The sequence below is a fragment of the Stegostoma tigrinum genome, chromosome 15 (genome assembly GCF_030684315.1).
Source record: "Stegostoma tigrinum isolate sSteTig4 chromosome 15, sSteTig4.hap1, whole genome shotgun sequence".
In the NCBI taxonomy this organism is placed as follows: Eukaryota; Metazoa; Chordata; class Chondrichthyes; order Orectolobiformes; family Stegostomatidae; genus Stegostoma; species Stegostoma tigrinum.
The window spans coordinates 40,590,495-40,609,492 of NC_081368.1; the positions used below are offsets into that span (position 1 = coordinate 40,590,495).

The window sequence follows — 18,998 nt, forward strand, 5'->3', positions numbered from 1 at the left end:
GCAGTCTTATTGCTGTCATTTTACAAGGTATTTGAGATCAAGTAAATTTGATTTTTTCATAAACGTGTAGGGAATAAGTTGAGGAAATCGTAGGAAATGCAGATGCTGAGGAATGTGAGATAACATGATGTAGAACTGGATGAACACAGCAGGCCAAGCAGCATCAGAGGAGCAGGAAGGCTGACATTTTGGGCCTAGACCCTTCTTTCTGAAGAAGAGGAGTCTAGGCCCGAAACGTCAGCTTTCTAGCTCCTCTGATGCTGCTTGGCCTGCTGTGTTCATTCAATTCTACACCTTGTATTCTTAGGGAATAAGTAAACTTGGATTTTGAAAGACCTGAGATGCAGGGAATTTCACATTCCCAGCAGTAGATTTAATTGGTTGAAGGTATAGGAGTTCATCAGATTTCCAGCAAAAGTGACATCGGCAATCAATAACATTGAAAATTTGCAAGCCAGGCAGGCGGACACAAACTCAAAATTTGAACAGTTAACTGTCAGTTAGCATTAATGGCCATATTTGCCGTGGCAACACCTCAACTAAGGTTCACCTGCCAAGTGATCAGCATACTCCTTTCACACAATGTAAATGTAGATTTTTCTCTTAAATTGGTACTCTCGCAAAATGTCCTGATGAGTGCATGAAGAAAAGCTGCAACAAAACGGATCTTCTTTCAGTAAAACTTGAGTCCAGTGCACTCAATAATATTGAGACAATATTTTATGATTGAAAAGAATGGAAGTACACCAAAACATGGCGTCATATAAGTTTAAGCAAAAATGACGTGAATGCTGGAAATCTGAAATAAGATGAGAAAGCAAATCAGAACACTAAGTCTGGCAACAACCATGGCAAGAGAAACAGAGCTACTGTTTCCAGTTGAAGAATGTTTATTACGATTGCTTGAAGGACAATTTTAGTAGACATATGAGACACATGACGAAACAGATATAAACTACAGAATTAGGATAGAAAAGGTAAAATGGCAACGCTGATGAAAGGTCATTGCCCTATTTTCTCTCCACACGTGCTACCTGAACTGCTAAGCCTCACTCATATTTTCTGGTTTTAGACCAATGATTTAACTTTTGCTCCCACCAAGTCCTGATGTAGAGTAATAGTCATAGACTAATACAGTATGGAAACAGGCCCTTCAGCCAAACTGGTCCATGCTGACCAAGGTGCCCGCTTAGCTAGTTCCAACTGCCTACATTTAGTCTATATCCCTCTAAACCCTTCCCCTCTATGTACCTATCCAATTTTTTTTTTAAAGTTGCTGCCTCTTTCTCTGGCAGACCATTTCATATATGCAACACTCTGCAGAAGAAGTTGCCCCTCAGGTTCTTAAAATCTAGCCCCTCTCACCTTAAACCCATGCCCTCTAATTTGTAGTTCCCCATCCCTGGGAAAAAAGCTATACGCATTCATCCTATCTATGCCACTCACGATTTTATACACGTCAGTAAGGCCACCTCTCATTTTCCTACATTCCAAGGAATAAAGTCCTATCTGGCCAGCCTCTCCCAACACCTGAGGCCTACTAGTTCTAGAAACATCCTCATAAATCTTCGTCGCACACTTTCCAGTTCAACCAAGTCACCCTGTCATAGGAAAGACAAAAACTGTACACAATAGTCCAAGTGCAGCCTCACCAAAAACTTATAACTGTAACATAACATCCCAACTCCTATATTCAATGCCTCGACTCCTGAAGGCCAGCATGCTGAATATCTTTGTCACCGCCCTCTCCACCTGTGACGCCGCTTTCAATGAACTATGTACTTGGACTCCTAGGCCCTTCTGTTCCACAACTCTCCTCAGGACCTTACCATTTACTGTATAAACACTACCTTGGTTTGACTTTCCAAAATGCAACACCTCACACTTATCCCTACTGAATTGCATTTGCCAATCCTCAGCCCACTTCCCCATCTGAGCAAGACCCCACTGTAATTTTTGATAACCTTCTTCGCTACCAACTACACCTCTTAATTTTGTATCATCCGCAAACGTACTATTCATGTCTTGTACATTCACATCCAGATCATTTACGTATATAACAAATAACAAAGGTACCAGCACCAATCCCTGTGGCACACGACTAGTCACAGGCTTACAGGCCAAGAAACAACCTTCAGTCATCACCCTCTGCTTCCTACCATCAAGTCAATTTTGATTCCAATTAGCTAGCTTTCCCCGCATCCTATGCGTGACTAGCCTGCCATGCAGGACCTTGTCAAAGGCCTTACTAAAAATCCATAAAGACAACGTCTATTGTCCTACCCTCATCCATCCTCTTGGTTACCTCTTCAAAAATAAACACTCAAAGAATTTTCAGACATGACTTCCTGCGCACAAATCCATGCTGACTATCACTAATCAGACCTTGACTAACCAAATGTTGGTTGATCCTGTCCCTCAGTAACTCTCTAATAACTTACCTACCACTGATGTCAGGCTCACTGGACTGTAGTTTCCTGGCTTATCTTTGTAACCTTTACTAAACAATGGAACAACATTAGCCACTTGCTAGCCTTCACCCGTGGTTAAAAATGTAGCAAAAATCTCTGCAATGGCCTCTACAATTTCTTCCCTAGCCTCCCATAATATCCGAGGATGGACTTGATCAGACCCAGGTGACTTATCCACCTTAATGCGCTTTAAGACTGCAAACACCTCCTCTCTGGTAATGTGTATGCAGTCCAAAATACCCCACTTGTTTCCCTTATTTCCTTAGCATCCATGATTCTCTCCTCAGTAAACAGAGGAGAAATATTCATTAAAAATCTCCCCCATCTCCTGTGGCTCCACACATAGACAATCAAATTGATCCTTAAAGGGACCAATTTTCTCCATAGCCACCCTTTTACTCTTATATAGCTATAAAACATCTTGGGATTATCTTCAACCTTATCTCATACCCTCTTTTTGCCATTCTGATGTCCCTTGAGGGTGCTCCTATATTTTCTTATAGTCATGTAGGAATTTCCTTCAGCCTGATAGCTTAAACCCACCTTCTTTTTCCTGACCAGTGCTTCAGTATCCCTTGTCAGCCAGGGATTCCTAAATGTGCCAGATTTCCCCTTCACCCTAACGGATATGCATTGCACCCCCCCCCCCCCCCCCCGCCCACCCCCCACCACCCCCAACACCCCGGACTCTTGATATCGCAGTTTTAAAAGCTTCCGATTTCCAGTCATACTGTATTCAGTACTTGCCTTCAAATCTAAACATCCAGTAACTTGTGGACTTAAATCTATTGAAAAGCTTTCCATTAAAATTATTTCAATGAAATAGGAATTAGTGGAACCATAATTGTGATATATAAGAAAGAGCAAATATATCTGAGTATTGTCTACATCATCCAGTAATCTGTAAAAGTCACTGAAATCGGTGCTGATCAGTTTACTGGATCAAATTGCATTTTTCCTGTTTGTGCTAAGGGAAAGAATCAAGGAATATACAACATATACGAGCTAATAGAAATTTGATTCTATGAGTTAAAAAACTGTCTCTAGGCTAATCATGATCGACATTCTGTACAATGACTTGATGAGGATTTTTCATTTAACTAAACATTCAGCCACTTACTGACCTGTTGTCATTTTCCCTCCAAGCTCTGCACCTTTCTGGTTGCATTTTTGGTGTCTTCACTCGTGCTAAAACTGATGGAGAAAAAAAAAATTATACCCATATTAATATGCAAAACCAATTTCAACATTAGTCTAAAAGGGCAATTCTTATCAATGGTATCTGCCTCCAGCATTCTGCAAATCCTTGCTGAAGCTACAACAGGCACACTGACACCTCCATATGTAGCTCAAGGAACAAATAAATAATGGCCGATGCTGAAGAAAAAACAAATAAACAATCCACCTCAGAGTGGACTATTATGGGGTATAGCCAGAGGTCCTCTGCTCCACCTGTTCTTTTTCTTTTTCTCCTTTCTTTCCTAACTTATAACTTTAAAACTTACTCAGAGAAATGAAGAAGGAGACTCCTGGATTGGAAGTCATCGCAGACCAAGCCAACGTGGAAGGCAAGTCCCAGAGGGGACTGCCAGACCAGGCCAGCGCAGGAAGCGGGTCCCATACTGGAGCCAGGTGCTGGGAGGCAAGTCCTGGACGCAAATCTCAACTAGAGGCCATCACGGGAAGTCAATTCCCAGTCTGGAGATGGCCGTGGAGAGGAGAGGCTCTTAGAGTGGAGGCGAAGCCTCAAGTTTTGAAGCACGGCGTTGTCTGGAGACTTGGCTCAGGTGCGGTCTGGAGGCTAGGTACTGGCATAGACTTGGGTGAAATGAGCTGTAACTCAAGTACTTCCCCACCCCTCCTCCTTTTTCATTCTTATGCTGGACTTTTATTTATTATACTTTCAATTTTGTTTCCAAACTTAAGTATCTGTACCTACGTATCTTGTACATAAGATGGCAACAGAAACAGCAACGTTGCAAAGTTTTCACTGCACTCATTCGAGTGCAAAGACAATAAAGCTAATTCTAATACAAAAAAATGAAAAACTAAAATAAGCATGAAAATTTTGTGACAACACAATTATAATTATAGCACTTATAATCTATTTATGAAATGCAAATACTGTTAGATCACTTCAAATTGATGGAAATTTTAGACTACACAAGAAATTGGAAGAGAACAGATCACATGGATTTTCAAACCTGCAACATCATTCAATACAACTGTGGTTGATCCTGGGCAATAATCCCACCTTCCTGCCAACTCCCTAGATCCCTAGATTCCCTGAGATGCCAAAAATCTGTCAACTTTAAAATTACCTTAAATTGGAACATTCGCAACCCTCAAGTAGAGAACCACAAACGATACTCAACCCCTCAAGTCTCATAACTTCTCATTTCCATCCGATAAGATTGGTCCTTATCTTGTGCTTTAGATTCTATGACCGACAGAAAATCTATCTTATCATGGTGTTTCATGGAACAAAACTGAGGGACTTTAAGTTTACTGGAATTCAAATAAGGGACTGCTCAGTGGTTAGCACTGTTGCCTCATAGCACCAGGGACCTGGGTTTTATATTAGACTTCAGTGACTGTCTACATGGAGTTTGCACATTCTCCATGTGTTTCCTCCGGGTGCTCCAGTTTCGTCGCACAGTTCAAAGATGTGCAGGCTAGGTGAATTGGCCATGTTAAGTTGCCCACAGTGTTCATGGATGTGTAGATTAGGTGGGTTACAGGGGGATGAGTCTGGGTGAGATACTTGGAGGGTCAGTGTGGGCTTGTTCGGCTGAAGGGCCTGTTTCTGTTGGATTCTCTGAGTAGAGGAAAGTTTACTCTATTTTAAACCCTTGTTGTCCCTATCCTAAGTGTATTTGATAGGGATGGTGCCAAAGTAACTTCATTTTCAGTTCAAAAAAGTAGGGAAAATTTCACTCTATTTCGATCCCTTGTCATTTCCATTCCAGAAGTACTGGATGCAGACTGACGGGGGGTGAACACATTTTTATTTTTTAAAAAGAGTCAAAGGAATTTTATTTTGAGTTACAAATAGTTGAGGAAACTGCTTTTCTTTTTGAAAAAAAAGAGCAGAGTGAGCTAACAGAGTGCTGTCCCTAACTCAGGAGGGTCTAATCAGGACAGTGTTGAGGGGACTTGAAGTACCATTTCCCCTTAATGGAAGAATGAACGACTGGGGTGTTGATTAAAGGCAAGGTGCAGAAGGTTGAGAGATGTCAACAAAAATGCTTTCACCCAGAGGGTGGTGGGAAATCTGGAACTCCCTGCCTGTAACAGTGGCTGAGGCAGAAATCCTCATAATTTTCACGTAGTATTTAGAACTGTATTTGTGATGTCAAGGCATACAGTGCTACGGGCCAAGGGCTGGAAAATGAGATTAGAATTGTTCGGCTGTTGTTTTCAACTGACATGGGAAGGGTGGGTCAAAGGGCTTTTTTCTGTGCTGTAGGTCTCTACGACTCTAAATTACAGAAAGATACACAGCATGATTGGTTAGCAGAGTGACCACCTTGTAATGAGCTCTTATATATGGGAACCTGTTGAGGCAACTGGTATTATAAACATATTGCTGTTGTTTGGCATGTTAATAAAAAAGTAACCACCCTAAGTGTTAGTGCAGTCAATGCTTCATGTCATTCATACCAAAGTGCAATGTCCAAGAAGGACAGTAGGGAAAACCCCATCCTACTTTAATTTACAACCCCAAGGACTGCAGAAATTCAAGGAGGCAGCTAATCCTCTCAAGAACAATTACTAATTGGCAATAAATGTTGATGTATCTAACAACACCCACACGTTAAAATGAATAAAAAAAATCAAACAGCCTTCAATCAATCCTTTCAATAACAAGAGAAATGAAAAATAATTATTTTCTATAACAGCCAGACAATTCTCTCCTGGCTCTACTCAGGTGACATTCTGGAGAATCACCTAAATTACTGTCAATCAAGCTGTCAATCCTATTAAATGGAATTAAAATGTTGGAAAAGACACCTTGTATTCTGTGTAAACATTCCCTCCTTGTCCTATTTACTGATCTCTTCTCCCATTTTTCCACCTTGATGTTATCCTTCACCCTTCAAAAAGGGCTTCTCAATAAAATAAAATATGTATATATCAAAGAGTCTACAATGTAAAAAAAAGTTTGCCACCAAACAGACCGTTATGCCAAAAATGAGGTCCGTAGTTAGGTCTGGATTATGAAGAATAAAATCATCACCAGCATCGGCATATGGATCATAATTTTTCCTTTGAAGGTTCTTGGGTTGATTGCAATTTGTTGAAACAAGTAAAGATGTTAATGGGCTTTCTGTTTTGTAAAAACTGGTGTGATCAGAAAACACAGCACACCCAAGTGAGAGCAGTTTAGAATTCAAAAGGAGGACAAAAGGGATTGATTAAGAAAGGGAAAATAGTGTAATAAAGCAAGCTTGCAGGGAACATTTAAAAAAAAACTTGACTGTAAAAATTTCAAAAGCTATGTGAAGAGAAAAAGAAGGCCACTTACAGTCAAAAACCAGGGAATTTTCAATGGAGAACTAAGAAAATGGCTGACCAATGAAATACGTACTTTTGTTCACAGAGGACACCCATAACACAGTAGAAATATTGGGCAATGTAGGTTTTAATGAGGGGAGACACTGAAGGAAATCTGTACTCCTAGGGAAGTGGCGGTTCAGAAATTAGCAGGGTTCAAGGTTTAAGTCCCCAGGCCTTGATAACGTACATCCCAAAGAACTGACCCTAAAAATGGTGGATGCATTGTTGAGCAATTAAGATTCTACAGACTCTGGATTCCTGCAGATTGGAGAATAGCTAATGTAACACCTATATCTACAGAGGTAGGTGGAGAGAATAATAGCCCAGTTGACCCAACAATGGTAATATGGAAACTGTTATAGTTCATTATAAAAGATTTAATAGCAGTGCACTTGGAAAACAGTAGCTGTATCAGACAGAGTCAGCACACCTTTACAAAAGGGAAGTTATGCTTGACTAATCTTTTAGAATTTTTCGAGGATATAACTTGTAGAGTTGACCTGGGCAGTCAGTGGATATGTTTCAGAAAGTCCAAAGTCGCACAGAAGAAAATAATGTATAAAATTAAAGTGCATGGGACTAGGGCTAGTATATGGACATGGATATAATAATAGTTGGTAGATGGGAAACAAAGACTAGGAACAAATGTTTTCTTTTCCCTGAATGGCAGTAATTGACTAGTGTGGTATTTCAGAGATCTATGTAGGAAAGTCAGCTATTCACAATACAAAGTAATTATTTAGATGAGGGAACTAAATGTACTATCTTCAAATGTAGAGATGACACAAAACTGGGTGGAAAGACGAGCTGTGAGTAGGATGCAGACATGTTCCAATGTGATTTGGACAAACTGAGGAAGTGGGTAAATGTATGGCAAGTGAAGCATAATGTGGATAAATGTGAGGTCATCCACTTTGTTAGCAAAATCAGGAAGGCAGATTATTATTTGAATGGCTATAAACAGAGAATGTTCAACAAGACCCGAGAAACCTTGCACACTAATCACTGAAGGTAAACATACAGGTGCAGAAGGCAGTAAAGGCAGCAAATGGAATTTTGGCCTTTATAGCTGCAGGAGTTGAATACAGGAGCTGGCGTTGTCTTTCTGCAATTATGCAAAGGCGTGGTGAGATCATACTTGGAATAGTGTGCATAGTTTTCATCTTCTTACATAAGCAAGATGTTCTGGTGAAGGAAAAGTACTGCAGCTGCTTACCAGACTGATTCCTGGGATGGTGTGACCAATGCAGAAAGAAAGATGAAGATGGAATTAAACTGGAGTTCAGAAGAATGCAGGTAAGGGGATGTGATCACAGAAACCTATAAAATTCAACAGGACCGGGTAGGGCAGATGCAGGAATTGTATTCCCAATCACAGAAACTTCTTATGACCGAGATAAAGAAAACTTTCTTCACTCAGTGAATGGTGAGCCTGTAGAATTTGCTAGCTCAGAAAACAATCCTCGGCCAAAACATACGATTTTAAGAGGAGTTGGATATAGCACATGGGGCAAAGGGATCAAAGGCGATGGGGACAAAGCATGACTCCGTATTGGATGATTAGCCATGATCATAATGAATGATAAAGCGGGCTTGAAAGGCCAAATTGCATACTCCTGGTTCTATTTTTCATGTTTCTACAAATTTACGAAGCCAGACCAAAATAACAAAATCTATTCAGGTCAATTTGACTCATGGCACAGGGGACCCAATTCAGACACAGCCCTGGACCTTCAAACCTCAGTGATGCAGATCCTTTCCTCATCCTGTGCCCCATCTCAAACCTACTGAATCGAAATCCACTGCTCTATTCCATCCACTCCCTCAGGCTGCTAAACCCTGACTCCACTGTTCCATCATTCGTCTTTCCCACTCCATGCTCCTCTCTAGTTGCACAGCTATCAAGACCACAACCCACCATGAGGAACAAGCACCAGAAGATGACTCATAAGCAAAGTGCTGTTCAGGTTGCACAAGAGTGCAACATGTTCCAGCAATGAAGCTTCTCCTGGCCCAATACACAGCAATATAGCCCTGATACAGAACTGCTCAGTATACAGTGCATTTTGGCAGACATACCTCTTCATTGCAGTGTTCTTGATGTTAGGTTAAAGGTAGTTTATTGAAGTTGTTTTATACTGAGGAAAAAAATCATCATGCAGTTATCTTGATGTGTTCAATGCAACTACAGGGTGATAAAGTTTCAATCTCTGAAGTTGACTTTGCTGAGGTCAAAAGTATAGCTGACAAACAAACAAACAAACACTCATTTAAGATGGTACTCACACTTTTCATAATCTTCATCACCACTGGAATCTGTGCTTGATTCAGATGATCTGATACGCACAAAACATGAACAATACTTATCATAACAATGACTCCTATTTGTAGAACTACATTACACATAGTCTGCCTTTCAAAACAGACTATAAGGCCTCTCCTGCCCTTTCAGCTGGGAGCAATGATCCGGTCAGGCTACTTTAAATAGCAGAACTTTTAGATTTGCCTGGTGCTGTTCCTAGCATGTCCTCCTGCGCTCTCCATCAAAACAGGTTTGATCTCCTTTCTTGATGGTCACGGTTGAATGGGGTACATGCACTGCCAGGAGATTGCAGATTGTTAAGATCATTGGTCGGCATAGACCAGTTGGACCAAAAGGTCTGTTTCCATGCTTTACACCTTTATGACTCCAAGTCACCCCCATTAATCTGATCAATTGTACGTCAGGTAAACAGCAAATGAAAACAGATCTGGTTGTTGTTGCATTGCAGATTCAGAGGCCCTGCAGTGCAAAATGGCTGCCCTATCTCAGGCAATACAATGTTGATTATATTTCAAAAAAAGTACATAATTGGCTCAAATGCATAGAGATGTATTTTGATCATGAAACAAACCATATAAACAGTGATGATTATTTTAAAAATAACTTCTACCATTGAAATAATCAGATATTAACCTCCATTTCTAACATCTTCATCAATTTCTCTTTTAAAAAGCTTTTTTTTTATATACTAGCTCAAGGTATGTGGGCAATACTGGCTAGGTGAGCATTTGTTGCCCATTTGCAATTGCCCTGGAGAAACTGGTTGAAAGCAGCTTTCATGAACTACTGCACTCCCTGGGGTCCAGAGACAACCACAGTGGTATTAGAGAGAGAGTGTTCCAGGATCTTGATCATACAACGGAGAAGGAACATGAAAATATTCCAAGACAGCAACATATGACTCAATGGGAAACTTTCAGATGTGGGTGTTTCCATGCACTTGCTATTCATCTTTCTCAGTGGTAGAGGTTCCAATTTAGAAAACATTGTCATCGGAGACTTGGTGAATTACTGTAATGCATCTTGCAGGTGGTATACACTGCTGCTATTGTGTATCACTGAAGAAGGAACTGAATATTCAAGGTGGTAGATAGAGTGTCAATCAAGGATATTTGGTCCTGAATAGTGTGAAGCTTCTTTAGTGTTATTGGAGCCACGATTGTCTAAACATGTGAAGAGTATTCTACCACACTATAGATGCAAGTTAACGGTGGACAGGTAGTGGAGAGACAGGTGAGAGTTATTAATCACAGAACTCCAAGCAGCACGTACATGGCCAGTTCAGTTTCTGTTCAATAGTAACCTCCAATATAATGATAGCTGATATTATGGATTCTACTTACACCATTGTTTAGTCAGTTAAAATGTGGAATGATCTGCTTTATACCTTTAAATTTGTATGCTATGGTTACTACATCAATGACTTGTTGAAATACTCTGACCTTATTTTATTAAATTCTTCATAATTTTGAGCATAAACATCAGGTCTTCTTTAAAACATGCTCTATTTTAACAAAGAGCTAAGTTTCTTTACAAAAGCTGTCACAACTAAAAACTCTAATCCAAACACATGAATTTCTTCTACGATATATCGAACTTGAAATTTTTTAAAAATCAAATCAATTGAGTACATACTGGAATGCTGGCATAGTCTTAGACAGGTTAAAAATCAGTGCGTATGAAAAATGCATGTGACCTAATGATCTATACACTATGGAAAAATATCTCTGGATGACATCAATCAGGATCTATTGAAACAAGAAACTGGGACATCCCTGCAGTATTTCAACTATGCCCACACCTCATATTCCTGGTCTTGGAGGTCTTTCCTGCTTTAAAGTCTGAGTTTAATGCCCTCTTCCGGATGAGATCAGAGAGTGAGCCTGTAAAAAGAGGGTGAACATCTTGAATTAGAAACTTAAAACAATGTTAAACTGAAACAAACATACCCAGAAACACTCCCTTAAATATATAGTGCATCTCACTGAAACAAACACAGTCTGCTGAACTGTCCGCCAGATCCAAACAAATTTAAACAGTCATGGAAGTTGGTTTTCAATTTATGTATTTTGGGATGGTATGCATGAAAAAGAAGCAAGGGTGTAAAAGGAACTTTTTGACACCAGCAGGCTATGTGTAAAATTCGAGATGACTTGATGCAGTGTACAACTCAAATAAGGCAACTATTTTAGAGAGAACGAAATCTAGAAACAAAAAACAAAGACTAAATGATATAGGAGCAGAATTAAGTCATTCTACTCAGAGTTTTCTTTACCATTCGATCATAGCTAATATATTTCTCAAAGCCCCCCAATCTCTAGCTTTCAACTCGTAATTAATGATCCTCTTGCTAAACAATAACCTGTCTGTCTTAAATGCACTCAATGATTTGTCGTCCACAGCCTTCTGAGGCAATGAGTTCAAGAGACTCACTACAATCTGGCTGAAGAAATTCTTCCCCATCTCAGTTCTAAATGGTCATCTCTTTACTCTGAAGTCAGGTCCCGGTCTCTGTGCCAGGGGAAACATCTTCTCCACATTCACACTTTCAGATCTCCACAAGTCCCCTATCCTTGTAAACTTGAGTACAGACTCGGAGTCCTCATATGACAAGCCCGTCATCCCCAGGATCATTCTTGTAAATCTCTCTAGACCGCCACCAACACCAATACCAGCACCAGCACATACTTTCTTAGATACAAAGCCCAAAACTACTCTCAATATTTCACTGTGGTCTGAGCAGAATCTCAGACAGCATTAGCAATAGATCCTTGCTCTTGCATTCTAGCCCTTTTGAAATGAATGCTAACATTACATTTGCCTTCCTAACTGCAAACTGAATCTGCATGTTAACCTTAAGAAGTCCTCATTCAGGATTCTAAATCCCTTTGTGCTTCATATTTCCAAAGCCTTTCACCATTTAGAAAATAGTCTACGTCTCTATTATTCATACCAAAGTGCATAATCTCATACATTCCAAAATTGTATTCCACTTCTACCACTTATTTGCTCACTCTCCAAACCTGTTCAAATCCCTTGCAGCCTACTCGCCTCTTCAACACTACCTGTCCCTACACCTACCTTAGGTGTCATCTACAAACTGAGCAACAATACTGTCAGCGCCTTCAGCCAGATTGTGAATAGTTATGGCCCCATCATTGATGCCTGTGGAACTCCACACTAGTCACCAGAAGCTATCCTGAAAAGGACCCAATTATCTCCACTCTCTGCCTTCCTCCACTCAGCCAATTCTCAATCCATGCCAGTGCCCTAGTGCCACGGGATCTTGCCTTGTTTAACAGCTTCTGGTGCGGCACCTTGTCAAAGCTTACTGGAAATTTCTCCAAGAGTTCTAACAATCTTGTCAGGCATGACCTGGCTTCACAAAGCGATGCTGACTCAGCCATATTTTACCATGCACTTCCAAGTAGCCCACAATCTCAGCCTTAACAACTGAACTCTAAAATCTTGCTAATGACCAAAGTCAGGCTATCCAGCCTATAATTTTCCACCTGCTGCCTCCCTTCTTAAAAAAGGTCTGCTACATTAATCATTTCTCAGTCCTCTGGGACTGTTCCTGACTCCAGTTATTCCTGAAAGATCATCACCAATGCCTCCACAATCTCCTTCAGAACGCTAGGGTGTAGTCCTTCGGGTCTGGGTGATTTATTCACCTTCAGAACTTTAAACTTCTCCGGCACCTTCTCTACACTGATGGCCACTACACCCGTGTCTGCCTCTGTTGAAGTTCTGGTATGTTACGGGTGTCATTCACCACGAAGACAAATGCAAAATACCTTAGTCTAGTTATTGATTATTTCACCAAGTTTCCAACCTTTAAAATAGATTAAGATTGTAAAGCATATCTGTGGTAGATACCTTAAATTCCATATTCATTTTGTTCAATGCATATCAAATAATTTGTCACAAATGGCTGCCAAACACAGACAGACTTTTCAGGGTGGTGCACGCCAAATACAGCAATCTTAACACTGGCAACATAATTAAAGAAAAAAGTAGCATTGAAATACAACTGTTGCTTACAGGTCTCAAAATCATTGTCACTGAAGTCTGAGATTACTATGGCATCTTGATGGCTCTGTAGCTTCTCACATACTTTCTTTGTCAGTGTACGATCATCAGGTCCTTCTTGCCAGCTTTCCAGAGTAACCTCTGGCCGTGATTCAGCCTCATCCTCAGAACTGGACAATAACAGCTTGCATACACATGAATCATCGGTATTTGGACTCTCCCCCAATTCTGACTCCAAATTCATTGCGGTATCTTTACAATTACTTTGCAAGGATTTTGTGATTCTTTCTTGAAGCTGAAAAATAGCAAAATAATGAAGAACTGACATATTTCTGGAGTGACAAGGTTAAAATACAAATGTCACAGGCTCAGGAGTGACCTTGCAGAAATGTATAAAATTACAAGGAGCATTGATAGGGTGAATAGCCAAGGTATTTTCCCTAGGATAGTGGACCATAGGGGCCATGAGTTTAGGGTGAGAGAGGAGACACTTAAAAGGGACCTAAGACGCAACTTTTTCCACACAGTAGGTGGTGCATGTATGGAATGAGCTGCCAGGGGAAGAGGAGGAGGCTGGAACAACATTTAAAAGATAGCTTGATGGGTACATGAATAGGAAGGACGAACAGCGATATGGGCCAAATGCTATCAAATGGACAGAGATTAATTTAGGATATCTGGTCACCATGGACAGGTTGGACTGAAGGGTCTGTTTCCATGCTGTACAGCTCTACGACGCTAAGTACACAAAACAGTATAGATCAAAGTTCCACTGATAAAATTATGGAAATATCTAAAGCTATGTCAGCTCCCATTGAACACATTTCCTCATGGTAATGGCTGCATGAGTCTGTATATGTGGTCACAAAGTGAGACATGTAGCTTGGCATAGCAATTGTCAAACTTAGGTATATGAGTTATCAGCTTGCACTGATCTAATGAACCCACGACACTAGAAAATGATAAGAAAAGTGAGAGACATAGAAACCCAGAGGAACAGTAGCCTGCTCTGCCATCCAATACATCATGTAATTACTTGCAGTCCTAGGCAGAGTGGTTGCCATACCAGGCCGTTATGCACCCAGACAGTTTGCTTTCAATTGTGCGTCTGTAGAAGCTGGCAAGGGTCCTTACAGACATGCCAAATTTCCTGAGCCACCTCAGAAAGAGGTGTTGTTGTACCTTCTTGACCATCCCATCTGGGTGAGATGCTCAGGACAAGTTATTGGTTAACATCACTACAAAGGAGAATGATACTCTCCACTCTCTCAACCTCAATTTTGTTGAGGTAGATGAGGGTGTGTTCTCTTCCTTTCTTTCTAAAGTCAATGATCAGTTCTTTAGTTTTGTTGATATTGAGAGGGAGGTTGTTCTGAATGCACCATGTAACAAGCCCTCTATCTCCCTTCAGTATTTCGAATCATCATTGATAGACATCTGTCTTGCTACAGTGGTGTCATTAGCAAACTTGTAGATGGCATTCATTTGGAATTTAGCAACACAATCATGTGTGTATAGCGAGTACAGTAGGGGGTTGAGGGGGGCTCCAGTGTTGAGCATTATTGTGGAGCAGGTGCAGTTACCTATCTTCATTGATTGCAATCAGTGGATCAGAAAGCCTAGGATTCAGTTGCAGGGAGTGGAGCTGAGACCAAGGCCATGGAGTTTTGAGATCAGTCTGGTGAGGATAATGGTGTTGAAGGCAAAGTTGTAGCCAATGATCAGGAGTCTGATGTAGGTGTCCTTGTTGTCCAAACGTTCCAGGGATAAGTGCAGGGCTAGGGTTATGACATCTGCTGTGGACCTGTTACGTCTGTAGGCAATTTGTAGGGGATCGAGATGGGCTGAAAGACTGGAGTTGATGTGGGTCATGTCCAGCCTCTCAAAGCACTTCATTACTATTGGAGGTCAGAGTCACTGGGCAGTAGTCATTAAGGCACATTGCACATGCTTTCTTAGGTATGGTGATAATACCAGTCTTCTTGAAACAGGTGGGGACTTCGTCTTGTAGGAGAGAGAGGCTGAAGATGTCGGTGAATAACTTTGCTAGTTAGTCTGCACAGAATTTGAGTGCTCAGCTGGGGACACCGTCTGGGCCCATCGCTCTCCTTGGGTTGACTCACAGAAAGACCAATCTGACGTCTGCAGCGGGACCGAGGGAATAGGTGTGTCAAGTGCACCACTGGCATTCTGCTCAAACTGAACAGAGAAAGCATTGAGGCATCAAGGAAGGATGTATCTTTGGCTGCTCTCTTCCGCTGCTTCATTTTGTACCCTGTAACGTCATTTAAGAGTTGCCAATAGGCAGCGGGAGTCTGTTTGGTAGGCTTGGACCTCTAACCTGGTCCTGTATTGCCGCTTGGCAACCCTGCTGGCTTTGCAGAGGTCATACCTGAATTTTCTGTATTAGTCTGGGTCATTCAACTCGAATGCTGCCCATCTGGTGTTCAGTAGAGAGTGGATTTCCTGGTTCATCCAAGGTTTATGGTGGGGGAGCATTCGGATTGCCTTCTTTGGTACACAGTTCTCCACACATTTGCTAATGAATATATTCAGGCAAGAGGTAGCTGGTGACTTAACATTAACAAAATAAATTATGAGGAGGAATGATGAAAAGTTTGGTTTCAGTTGCCTACAAAATTATTGTGATAAAGGATAGAAAGTTGAAGAGGATTAAGGAAGACATTAAGATACGAAGCTTAGACAGCTGAGAGCAGAATCATGTTGACAAGAAGAGAGAGTTGTTGAGAGTCCAGCAGAAAAAAAAGTTTAGATGTTGCAGAATTGGAAGAGTTTACCAGGATAGGAAGAGGCACGGTCATGAGGAATTTCAGTACACATGGTTAAAATTTTAGAGCACTGAAAGTGGCCATTCAGTCCATCGCTGGCCAGCAAAACACAAAGCGCTATCCAATCAAATCTCATTTTACAGCTTCATAGCACTTCAAGCACCCTTCCCAATTTTATGTGGAATTGGAGAGCGTATTTTTTCGCTTCTCTTACCTTCTAAACAAATGACGCTAACAAACGTTGGATGAAAATTAATTAATAATTTACCTCTAATCCTACCAATCTCTGGAAATTTATATTCCTGATTACTGAGCCCTCTTCCAACCAGGGCCTGAATTTAAAATGCTTCCAGTATTGTCTCAGCTGGAACACTAGCTTTCACGTTTATGATTAAATTTTTCAAGAATTCTAAAGCATGCTGCAGCCTACCCAATCTTTCCTTATCACTGAAATTCTATTATCCTGGCAACGCTGACAAATCCCGTCTCTACCTTACCTAGTGCAAATGCATACTCCTTTTGATGCACTGAGCAGACCTGTTCAGTGCTCCAACTATGGATTAACTAGCATTTTACATAGCTCTAGTGTAACTTTCCGTTTTCACACTTAATGCCTCAGGATTCCCCTTTTAACTATCTGAATTCTTAACACTTAATCAGTCAGTCAATTAACAGATGGTGGAATTTGTATTTAATAAAATATCTGGAATTAAGTGTCTAATGATGACTGTGAATCTATTGTCAATTGTTGTAAAAACCCATCTGGTTTATTAATGTCCTTTAGCAAAGGAAACTGGCATTCTTACCTGGTCTGGCCTACATGTGACTCCAGACTCAAAAGCAATGTGGGTGACTCTTAACTGCCCTCTGGGCAGTTAGGGATGGCAATAAATGCTGCCTAGCCAGCAATGCCCTCATCCCATGAATAAAAAAGAAATCTGTCCTACAGTCTCTAGGGACCGGTAAACAAACATTTCCAATTTCCTGCAACAAGCAGCTGATGTCACTATAATGCATTGCTCAGGACCTCCCATTACTTTCACTGCTCCGGTAGCTGGGAGCAGTGAAGGGAGGCCTATAGCACAGAATTGAGCAGCAAAGAGGGGCGAACAACAGGAGTGACAAAAGGAGAGTGCCAGAAAAATAGTGTATGCTCTTTTCTTTGTTATGTGCACAATCATTTGAATAGACAACTGGTTGGGACATTGTAGTATCAGTGCCCGCAATGATGCTGACAGCACCTATGGGAGAGTATCCCATCCAGTTTGTAGCATATTGAGCCCTGCAGTACTCCACAAGAAGCAGCCTTCCAGTTACAAAAAGTCAACTTTTTGCTTCGCCATCACCAAGCCAAATTAGAATCCAACTTGTCAAACTCTCTTCACTCTTATTTTCCAGACAGATTTGCCATCTGTGGTCTTGTAATAAAATCCAAATCAACTACATAGTTGGTACCCTCATCCTTCTAAAAACAAAAATCAACATTGGATATGTCCTTCCCTTAAATCTATACTATCTGTCCTTGAGTAATTCATGTTTTTCTCCCTTGGATCACTTCATATCTGTAGGTGTTAGGGGACTGAGAGCCCATTTAGATAAAGGGTTAAGCGAAAATATACAGCCTGGTTAACAGTGGATGGTAGAGGATGGGAAATCTTGTATGAACACATTAGTAACACTGTGTGGAAATGACCAAAAAAAAAGTGTTGAGTAGAAGGTACGCACTCTTTCTTCATTACAATGCCCAAACAAAAAATTAAATAAGGTTCCCATGCACCACAGAACAGTTTCCTCCATTGCATTTGTTTCAAAAAGAGAATAAATGGGATGTGGGCACCACTGCCATAGCCTGCATTGAGAACGCAACCCTAATTGCACTCAAGGTTGTGATAAGCTGCCTTCTTGAACAGCTGCAGACCTTGCATTCCTCAGCACTGGGGGAAGAGCATTCCATTTGTAATGTAATTTCCATACCTATAAGTTTCACAGTCTACATTAGTTTTAACCTGGAAACAGAAACACAAGTCCTATGGCAATTTCATCTTACTTTCTCCAGATACTTCCCTGACAGAATATGCAATTTCTACACATACTGTCACTTTAGGGTGGAATCAAACCTGGCTGCCTGGCACCATGACACAGCAATGCTTATCTCTGAGCCACCGCCACATCACGGTCCACAGAGACATGGTAAGCCAAAGGGCCCGTTTGTGTGCTGCACTGTTCTACAGAAATAGTCGCCATCTGCTGTTCTAACAAATCCTGCAATGATCATGTGTAATGGTTCACACAGCCCCAAAGGATTTGTCACAGAAATCCAAAGGCTGGACCTGACTGCTTAACAAAGCCTTTAGTGAACTTGAACACATTACAAAAGTTAACTTTTAAAGAGGCAATGTTTCAACAAAGATTATACGTAAAAATATCTTAAATAGCTGTTTGATCGGTCACCAATGAGTACTTCATCCTGTTCAAATACATTACACAGGGCTTTTCTCAACAAGCAAACTGCATAAGATATTTCAGAAAACAGCCAGCATTAGAATATAAACAGGCCATTTGGTCCCTTAAGTCAGTTTGATAATGCAAATTAATTCCATTGATCCATTTTGGTTTCATATTTCTCAATATCCTAAACCCACAAAACTCTATCCCACTCGGTGAAATTTTCAATTGATCCCAAGCCCCAAGTTCTTTTTCGGAGGTGAAAACAAGTTGGAAATTTGCCCCACCAAATCGCGCCACGGCGTTGTCCCAATTGCCTCAACTTAGCACGGGAGCATACTTGTTTTATAACATTCCCATGACGCATCTCTCTACACT

The 18,998-nt window shown here is 40.9% G+C and overlaps 1 protein-coding gene across 1 annotated transcript in view; it reads right to left on the minus strand.

Annotated features, from left to right (window-relative positions):
• gcna (germ cell nuclear acidic peptidase) overlaps positions 1-18,998 on the minus strand; it is a 44,779-nt gene that overhangs the window by 24,681 nt on the left and 1,100 nt on the right. The window contains exons 3-6 of the mRNA XM_048544772.2: positions 13,399-13,681; positions 11,156-11,237; positions 9,318-9,367; positions 3,596-3,665 (exon numbers count right to left, since the gene is read on the minus strand). Coding sequence (XP_048400729.2) covers positions 3,596-3,665; positions 9,318-9,367; positions 11,156-11,237; positions 13,399-13,681 — 485 coding nt within the window. The remainder of the gene's footprint in view (positions 1-3,595; positions 3,666-9,317; positions 9,368-11,155; positions 11,238-13,398; positions 13,682-18,998) is intronic.